The sequence below is a fragment of the Quercus robur genome, chromosome 2 (assembly GCF_932294415.1).
Source record: "Quercus robur chromosome 2, dhQueRobu3.1, whole genome shotgun sequence".
Lineage (NCBI taxonomy): Eukaryota > Viridiplantae > Streptophyta > Magnoliopsida > Fagales > Fagaceae > Quercus > Quercus robur.
In genome coordinates this window covers 64,052,956-64,063,073 of record NC_065535.1, presented here as the reverse complement: position 1 = coordinate 64,063,073, position 10,118 = coordinate 64,052,956, and the positions used below count along the sequence as shown (strand labels likewise).

The 10,118-nt window shown below is 30.9% G+C and overlaps 1 protein-coding gene across 1 annotated transcript; it reads left to right on the top strand.

Moving 5' to 3' along the window:
- The first annotated feature begins 5,910 nt into the window (after positions 1–5,910).
- LOC126701843 (expansin-A23-like) lies at positions 5,911–7,822 on the top strand. Its single transcript, XM_050400254.1, has 2 exons — positions 5,911–6,067; positions 7,206–7,822. The coding sequence occupies exons 1-2, from the start codon at positions 5,911–5,913 to the stop codon at positions 7,820–7,822; spliced, it is 774 nt and encodes a 257-aa protein (XP_050256211.1).
- The last annotated feature ends 2,296 nt before the right edge of the window (positions 7,823–10,118 follow it).

Here is a 10,118-nt window from a genome sequence, read left to right as displayed (position 1 = left end):
TAGTTCTGTCCAAAACTTAGATTTTTTTTCTTAAAGTAGTTGGTTTCCCTATAGGTTCGAGTCCGAGGACCATGCAAGACCTTGGTTCTGTCCAAAACTTATAGGAATTCGGTGAATCGGGCTACCGGACCTGCGAGGACTAGCCCTTTGACAAAGGTGTGTGGGGCGTAAACTTGATGTTGGAAGCCCCTAGAGCTGCCCGCGCCACTGGCACTTCGAAGTGCAGCCTTGAGTGGGAGTTGAGTTAGGACAACAACCCCGTGCTGCTGGAAATGATGGAAGAGCTTCCATAGACCCTTGTTTGACAGGAGCTTGATCCTACCACGACTACCGCCGCCTGCGCCAACGCACAAGCTTTCCCACAGATGGCGCCAATTGTAAGGACTCAATTTGTACCGATCCGAAACTGGTGTATTGGGCTTAAACGTTAAAGGCCCAAACAATAAAATTTGTAGAGAGTGGGCTAAAAGGCTAGGTCTTGGTCACCGGACGGTGGTTAATCATGGTGTTCGTGATACTCGTACAAGGGTGAATCGTGCTTGCCCAAGAAGGTTTTCTCCTCGGCATGGCCTGGAAGGCTCTAATTCTTGGCCTTTGTCCCAGTCCCTTCTTTTGGATTGCTTCTTTCTCCTTTTTATACTAGCCTTTACTCTCCCTCCAACATCCACGTGTAGGTTCAGCTTCCTAGGGCTGATATTTGTCCTATCAGCCCATACCCAAAGTGGTTGGAAGTGGTTGTAAAAGCTGAAAAGCCTTGCTCTGTCAGGCGCAGAGTACTTAATTGCAGTAATGGTAGCCTTTCCCTTGTCCTTTGTCCCCACACTGTTCAGAGGTCCTTTCCCCATCAATGCGGAGGTGTTTAGTTTTTTCATGAACCGCTCCTATACCGTACTCGCCCTTTCTTCTAGGAGCGCTTTGGGATGCCGAGGACAGAATCGTCCTCGGCTATATCTCCAGACCATGTGGACTTTCGTTGTATGTTCTCGGAAATGTTTCTCCTCGGCTCGGGTCTTAGGCCCTAATGTAAAGTGGGCCGGAGTCACAGATTCTCTGGCCCCACAATATATATATATATATATATATATATTAAAAGAGATCATTTAAGTATGTTGATAATCTTTATGTATATGATTGCCTATAACTTGCACTATGTGTTCCTTCTATAGGTAAGAATTTGATTATATGCATGTAGCTCTCATTATTATTATTATTTTTTTTTTTTTGGGAAGGGTCATTAATGTCTATGTAAATAAAAGATTATTTGAGTACGTTGATAATGTCTATATATTGGATTGTAATTTTCCTTAATTTTTCAAAATAAATTTTACAAATTTCCTTAATTTTATAACAATGAAAATTACGAATAATTATTAAGTTTTAGAAGGAAGATCAATCTCTAACTTGTTTTTAATTAATCAAATAAATAAAATATAAATGTTATTTTCTCTTGTTCATAGAGTTTATAACAAGCAATATCTTTTTGTTTTCTAAAATATATTTTAAGTAGGGAAAGGAAAGATTCAAATCATAAATGTCTCTATTGAAAATATTAAGAAATGTTGTTTTACCTAAAGATCATTGACTCATACTGATTGTCAAATGTTTCTGTACATAATATGAATAAAGGTCTAATAGCGTTTACACTTTACACTTAATGTTAAATAAGTGTTACCTAAGCTACAAAATACTTAATGGTAGTAAATTTTTTTTCCCCTCTTTGATTGATTTGATTGTGGTTTAGGTGTTTCAATTGTTGATTCATTTTGTTGGTAAAACAATTTTCTTATCAATATATATATAAAACCGAAGCCTCTGAAGCTCCCACAATTTTCCATGTCATCACTATTTTCTTTTTCTTTTTATTTTATATTCTTTTTATTTCAAATTCTTTTTCCACGTCAGCATTATTTTAAAAAAAAAAAATTCTGATTTTATATGATAGATATTAGAAGATCATATATAGATACGTATAGTAAGATTAATGCCACTTAGCCGGTTGCCATGAATTAAGAGTCCCATTAGGAATTGGATTTTATTGGAGTGGCGTGGAAGTCTCTAAATCATGTTTGTATGCAATGCAAACTCCTTCACAGTGAAGGAGGTGCCAACTTACTCTCCTATATATGTATAAACCTACGTGTGTTGCCGCAAATTATTCTTTTGTTACAAACACTTCTTTCTCAAGGTACCAAAATTTCTCTTCATAGCTTTCTCTCTTTAGTTTTTGTATTCTTTCTTTAATAGTAGTTTGTGTATGGTCTGTGTTTGTGTTTGTTTTTCCTTTAATAGTCTGTGTGAATATATTTCTTGGTACTTATGCAAAATCTTTTAAGATGCCTTCATATTCTATGTTTCCTTTTCGTTTGCTATTTCTTAGCTTATATTATAGATTGTAATGTATATATTCATCAAACAATTTAGTTAATTGGTTTTTACATCCTTAAACATCACTCGTTCATGAATGGAGATTCTATGCAATATACCATTAGGTTGTTATAGAGTGAAATTCTCTCACAACAATTTTGACATTTTGACTTTTTTTTTCCAATTTTTTTTTATTCAAGGGTTTAGATTCAAAGTTACAGATGCAACTTTCAATCCAAACCTTTCAAAAAAATTTCTATTGATGAATTAAAAAGCTGGTGACTTTATTTCATAAAGTCATTTTTTTATTCTTAAGTAGAAAGGATAAGATTAAAAAAAATGCAAAACTATTTTATAAGCATGCTAATTACATGGAAATCTAATTCAATTAGGAGAGAAGTTCAATTAGTATTAGGAGAAGAAGCTACAGGTCAAATGGAAACCTAATTCAATTAGAATTAGGAGACATAAGTTACCACATAGAATAGAAACCTAAATTCAATTAAAATTAGTAGAGATAGAAGTTACCAAATAGAATAGAAATCTAATTCAATTGGAATTAGCAGAGATAGCTAAGAACCTTGTATAATATAAAATCTATAATAGTGTTCCATATTATATGTTAATATATTTATATTTGGTTTTGAAATTTGCTATTATTGTTTTAAAGTGTTCCAGATTCAAATGATACGCTTTAACCCTCCATTCCAAATGTTAGTTTTATTACTTTTATAGTTTTACTTAAACTAAGTGATATTTGAACGTCGGTGGAATTTTCATAGTGAGGTTGTGTTTGAAATTGTAACTTTTAAATCAATATGCTAGATTATGATACTTTTTCGATTACTAATATTGTTTGGTTACTTAGCATAATAGTTAGAACTTAGAAGCTATATGGGCGTGGTCATAAGAATATGTTTTTTCTATTCTTTGCCCTATACAACACTTCAATATATAACATTGGTTACACATTTTTGGATTGAATATTCACTTTAGGATTTTGATTATAATGAGAAGAATTTTGTGTAACAAGTCGCCTTCTTTGAACTCTACCATTGGGCCCAAATATTGGAAAAAAATATTTCTTATAGGACCTTTAATCCTTCCTTAACAATTGTAGTTGCTCTTGCTTGTGCTAAAATTTCCGACTTTTTAAATCAAATTGTTTACTTCCAAAAGCCTGTGTTATTACCCTATCCATTAAATATCATTATCTTTGTTTTCATACTAAAAGTTTGTGTTCTAGTAAATTTATATCTTTGTGGTGAGAAGTTTAATGAAAAGTTTTTAAAATCTCATATCCAATAGTTTTTCCATGCATCACACGGGTTAGCGACTAGTTACTATTAAAATAGCTAATCTTTATAGTTTGTACATTAAAACCACAGCGCTTTGCTCATCACCTATTTGGTGCTTTATATCTAAACAAACATTTTGCAAACGATCAGATTAACACATGTTGAGATATTTACTAAGAAATTGTTGTTTTAACAAAAGTTCTACCTAATTCAAATCTTCTATGGAATATATGTTGATATTAAAAATAAACTAATAGTAACAAATAGATCACAAATCGCAATATATAAAGAGTAATATGTGTATTACATAAATAACGAATATGACGTAAGACTTTCAAAGTTGTGCTGTAAACCTCTTCTTCTTCAAGAGAGAGATCAACCTTTATGAAATCATATATAATATTTTCTAGCCATTCTTCCTTCTTCCTTTTTTTTCCGGGAAAAAAAACCTAACCAAGGAATGGGAACAAAAAGAAAAGTAATATATAGATTTTTAAAATTAGAAGAGAATATGTTTTTTTTTTTTTTGAGAAACAGAAGAGAATATGTTAAAAGCAATGAAAGCTTAAAAAATGTGGAAAAGACTTAATACGTCAAATATGTGAAGGATGGTATCCAAGTTTTGTTAGGACACGATGGTGGCATGTTTCACAATTAAATGCAAAAATCATTAGTATACATATTGGAAATCTAATTCAGTTTGAAAAAAAAAAGAAAAAAAAAATCGGTTTGGAAAGAAGTGTGACCATGATAAAAAGTGTTTCTAATGTTTGTATGATCTAATAAGAAGTCTTTTTCTTCTAACGCTCTGTTTGTTTCGTTGGAAAACCTTCTGTAAAGATAGTTTTCCACATCTTTCAGTATTTGGTAACACACAAAAAACTGGTCAACGGAAAACTATCTTTAATCAACGGAAAATCTTAATAAAAGAAAGACTTATTTTCTATAGGTTGTTTTCCAAATATTTTTTTTGGAAAACAAGCTCTCTCTCATGGTATGTGTGTGTACATATGTATGTATGTATGTATGTACGTACATACGTTATTGTCCATATATATGAGCAAGATGAGTGATAGAGATCATGAAAATTTGACAACTAATTTTGATTGTATCTATTGTCAAAATTTTAGTATGAAAACCAAAATCATTCTTAGTTTTTTATTTATTTATATTGATAATATTAGTTGGTTTACATAATACACATGTTTTAAATTATATAATAAATAAATAATAAAAAATTGTATATCAAACACTAGAAAACATTCTCACGCTCATTTCCGGTGTTTGGTAACGACCTTGAAAATGAGATAGTTTTCTAGAAAATGCTCTTTGGAAAATGAACTATTTTCTGGAAAATGAACTATTTTCTGGAAAATGAACTATTTTCCAGAAAACGTTAATGCTGAAACAAACAAAGCGTAAAAAAAAATATAATAATAATAAGAAGTCTTTTGATTGGAAAAAAGTATGACCTATGTTAATAACATGCCTTTTTATTCTTAATTTGTATTTCCTAATCTGTCTTTTTTTTTTTTTTTCCTTTTCTTTTCTTTTTTGGATCGGATCTAATAGGCCTTTTAATTTCAAAGAAGTGATTGGCATACGTTAATAAGAAGTCTTTTTAATGTTTTATGGTTTAATGTGAGAAGTTTTTTTCTTTTTGAGAAACTAGTGTGAGAAGTATTTTAATTATAGTATATTATAAAAATATGCAAATTAATTAGCTATGTAGATATAAAATATAGATAAATAATGATTTTTTTTTAATAATTCGATAATTGACGGTGGGAGGGATTTAAACCCTAAATATTTCTGTTAGAAACACAAGAAAACCCTAATCAATTGAGTTACAAGTTTGTTGATTGTATAGACATAAATATAAGAGCAAATTAATTAGACTAAAATACAGACAAGCATCTCTTGTATATATTTGCCGAATTTGTGTGTTGTAATGGGAATTCTCCTTTATCTTTTCCTTTCCTCCTTTAAGTTTTACCATTTTTGGCTCTCTACTAGCCTAATTTCATAGGTATTAAAAAAAATTATACCTCTCATTAATTATTATTTCCTCGGTCATAAAGTCCTTATTATTAATTCCCACCATTGTTGCCTAGCTGTATCGCTATAAGAATCAAAATCATATATTTTTACCTTATATGTCTCCCTTTCCTACCTATAAATACCATTTTCTTGACCTTGATTAGGATGCAGTAGTCTCTCTTTCTATCTCTTTATCTATCATATAGCCATGGCTAGGTCTCAAAATTTGTTTACATGCATAATATTCATGACTCCTTTTGTGATAGCTATGAGCAGAAGAATCAGCATTGACGAGAAAATAAATAGTAATTGGATTGATGCACATGCAACGTTCTATGGTGACATGACTGGTAGAGAAACCATGCGTAAGTATATAATTATATTGTCATAACTAGGGGTGGAAGGAATATAGATATAACCCTAATTTCTTAATAGTAGCGTACAGTTTTAGTATTTATTTTGTGTGTTGCTTGTCATTTTTGAAAAAGTCTTAAATTTTTAGTTTCTTACATGAATATAAATCTTCTATACCACTTTTTTAAGTTCTGTTTTATATTTCACCAATCATAACTTATGATGTATTTGTTTAATTTTCATTATAAAAAAAACCAAATTAAAGTTTTTCTCTCCAAAAAAAAAAAAAAAACCCAAAGTTTAAACTATTGTATTCTTCTTACACTACCACCTACTAATTCTCTATAACTGTTATTGACATTATAAATAACTAGCTCTTTCTCTCAAGCAGATGCATAAATACATTAAAAATAAACATAATTAAATGCATATATATTAAACTTTTTACAAGAGTTAAATACTATTGATGATTATTCTTAGATTTTGTCCACTTTTTTTTTTTTTTTTTTTAAAAAAACCCTTGTAAAAATACTATTTGGTAGAACATGCAAGTTGTTCATTCTTGGTTTTTTTTTTTTTTTTTTAAAAAAATTGCTACTTCTTAAATTAATTTTTGTTCATTTTTTTTTTTGTAAAAAAAAAAAAAAAAAACTTAATTTTTGTTATGACGATGCAATAAATTTATTTTATGTGTACATTTTCAAATAAGATATGAACAGCCAATATTTTGAACATGATATACTTTTCAATTAAAATTTATATATATTTAAAATAATAATAAAATTTTTAACGAAAATCTAGACTAGTTTTAAAAGATAGAAGTTGTTTCGAATGGGATCTGAATAGAATGGACTAGAAGTAGTATTAAATGTATTTAAAATAATTTTTAATATATCAAAAATATTACACATTCAAATTTCATAGTTGATGGTTTTTTATCCGATAAATTGCATATTTTATCATCAACCTTTGATATTTGTTTTAAAATTATTCGTGTACTTTAAAATGTTTCAATTTAATTTTTATATTTTCAAAATTGTTTCAAAAAGATCTTTACGAGCATTAAATGGATAAATAAATAAATAATTGATAGGTTATGAGTATTATTTGTCATGATTATGATTTCTAACTTGAAACTTTACGTGACAGAGGGAGCTTGTGGGTATGGTGATCTTTTCGAACAAGGTTATGGCCTTGCGACAACTGCCCTAAGCACTGCACTCTTCAACAGTGGAGGCACTTGTGGTGCATGTTTTGAGATCATGTGTGTCAATGATCCACAATGGTGCATACCAAATGCTGGCACAATCACAGTCACAGCCACCAATTTATGCCCTCCTAGCAATAACCCTAGTGCAAATTGGTGCAACCCCCCACTTCAGCACTTTGACTTGTCCATGCCCATGTTCACAAAACTTGCACCATATAAAGCTGGAATCATCCCTGTTCAGTATCGCCGAGTCCCATGTATTAAGAAAGGAGGAGTTAGGTTTCAGATAACAGGAAATCCAAATTTTTTGCTTGTACTGTTGTACAATGTTGGAGGCGCTGGTGATATTTCTGATGTCAAAGTCAAGGGCTCTAATACCAATTGGATTCAGATGACACGCAATTGGGGCCAAAATTGGCAGACTGGCACACCTTTAGTAGGACAAAGCTTGTCATTCCAAGCGACTACTAGTGATGGGAAAATGTTGGAGTTCGATAATGTTGCACCTCCTAATTGGCAATTTGGTCAAAGTTACCAGGCCAGGATTAATTTTTAGAAATTCACTATCATTCATTGTGTCATTTAATATTTGTAGTTGATTTATAAGCCTGTATGGGGGAAAATGGCAATGCTGTCTAAGTTCACTATACCAGGCAATTTGATGTGTCTATCTTTTTTCTTTTTCTTTTTTGAGAGAGAAAGATGCGTCTATCTGATTTTTGGTATTGTGGACGAAGATGTAGTAACTCACGTCAAATTCATGGTGAGAGTTGTTAGTTTAATGAGGTTTATGTGTCCTTGAAAAATCTATATTGGTCAATGCCAGTTTTGCTTTCAATGCCAAGTTTTGCCTTTGTTGACTAATATGCACTGAAATTTTGGTGAAACTAAATTATATGTTCCTAAAATTTAGGTTTAAGTGTTTTTAGTCCTTAAAGTTTCTACTAGGTTATATTGGTCCCTAAAGTTTCAAAACTAAATACAATAGGTCACTCTATTAACTTCTATTAATTTGTTCGTTTATGTGTTGAATGAAAAAATGAGTAGGTATATTTTTAATAACTGTGACAATATTTTTTAGTTTAAAAAAATCCTAAAATTCTCTCTCTCTCTCTCTCTCTCTCTCTCTCTCTCTCTCTCTCTCTCTCTCTCTCTCTCTCTCTCTCTCTCTCTCTCTCTCTCTCTCTCTCAGAGTAACTTCCACCAAAATCCATGTCAAATCTTCAAAGACAGCAAAACAAGCAGATTCTCACCATTAAAATTATGTGCCCTCAAAATCAATACTATGCATTTTTATTTGATAATAAAATTTTATTTTCACATTCATAATTTTTTTTATAGGTATATTTCATTATTTAAATATGTCACCTCTGTAGAAAAATCATGTTAATGGTTAAGGAACCAAAGACAAGGAGTAATGATTTTTCATAGATTATTAAATTGTTTTAGGCTGTGGATATTAATTGAATATTACCACTGAAGCTTACACTTGTTGTGCTGCTATATGATAGGATGATTTACTCCATCATTGAAGTAGTGACTTTAAGAAAACAAGTGGGTGTAATGTTACAAGTACATAAACTGAATTGGATCCAATCAAGGACACCTTATGGAGTGATCACTATTAATTAAAAGGTTGTTCTATCACAATTTTTCTATTGTCCTCAAACGTGAGGGGTTTATGTATATTTATTTATTATGCACATAACTTTGACAATGTCAACTGGTGATGCCATTTTTGAAGGCTATATACAGACACATTGGGTTATGTGTGTAATGAGTAAAATATATAAATGCTCAACAATGAATCCACCAGTCTCTAAAGAAGATAGTATATTCAATTGATTTTCATATTGAAGTTGGACTCAAAACAAAACCGGCCAGTGACATTTTTCAAAAATGTTTTTCATATATATAATATTGTATATATATTTTTTAAAGATATTTTGGAGCCCAATAGAAATTATGAAATCAAGAAATTAAGGGTCACATAAGATAGGGACATGACAGTGATATTTGTCCAGTCCTAGTGGCTTGTGGGAATATAGTATGGTGGAAGGACATAGATATAAAATTGTATGTAATGGGACCTCATTTGTAATTCTCTAATCTTCAGGGGTCAATTGCAATGTGTTGATGGACATTATTGCAATCTGTAGAAATTCAAATATTTTCTTGATATGGTTGAGAAAATTAAGGAATAATTTTGAAAGAATTTCAAGATAAGTCAATAACGTTCAAAAAGTTATTGATGAATCCTACAGTTGAAGATTAGGATCCCTAAGATCTCACGTCCAATCTCTCTCTTGAGTTTTAGAAGTCTTAAATAAAATAAGATTTTAAAATATCATATCAGTGATTGGCCATCAGAACTACTGAATGATACTGCAATCTTCTAAAAACCCAAAAAAGAAACAGAGAGAGGGACGTGAATACCTTGGGAGGCAACACACTTGGGTTGTTTAAAGAGGTACGCAATCTTGTTCTATTTAGAATCCATGGTTGTGTGGTACTACAATCTTTAAATGAAAATATAAATTTTGTTTTATATTCCTTCCGCAAAACTATCACTCACAACCTACATAATCTTACATGTATGCAATACCTGCAGCAAATATCTTGCCGTCAACTTTTAAAATTAAATTTCTCAATGACACAAGAGGAACCTTTCATTTTTCTCCACCTCTCTCTCGTTTTTAGTATTATATAATTTGTCTTTGATTTGATCATTGGCCTACTCTCTGCGCAAAAATTCAGCTTGAGTTGAACATGAAAGCTATGACAACCTAGGTAAATTAAATGGGCTTACTTTCCTATGATTTACATGTAATAAATTTGATAATTGACCAGTA

What these genes read in the sequence shown, in the direction of transcription:
- LOC126701843 (XM_050400254.1), top strand. Translation starts at nt 5,911, where the DNA reads ATGGCTAGGTCTCAAAATTTGTTTACATGCATAATATTCATGACTCCT. An exon ending in GACTGGTAGAGAAACCATGC is followed by an intron (nt 6,068 to 7,205) that starts GTAAGTATATAA and finishes TTTACGTGACAG; the next exon opens with AGGGAGCTTGTGGGTATGGT.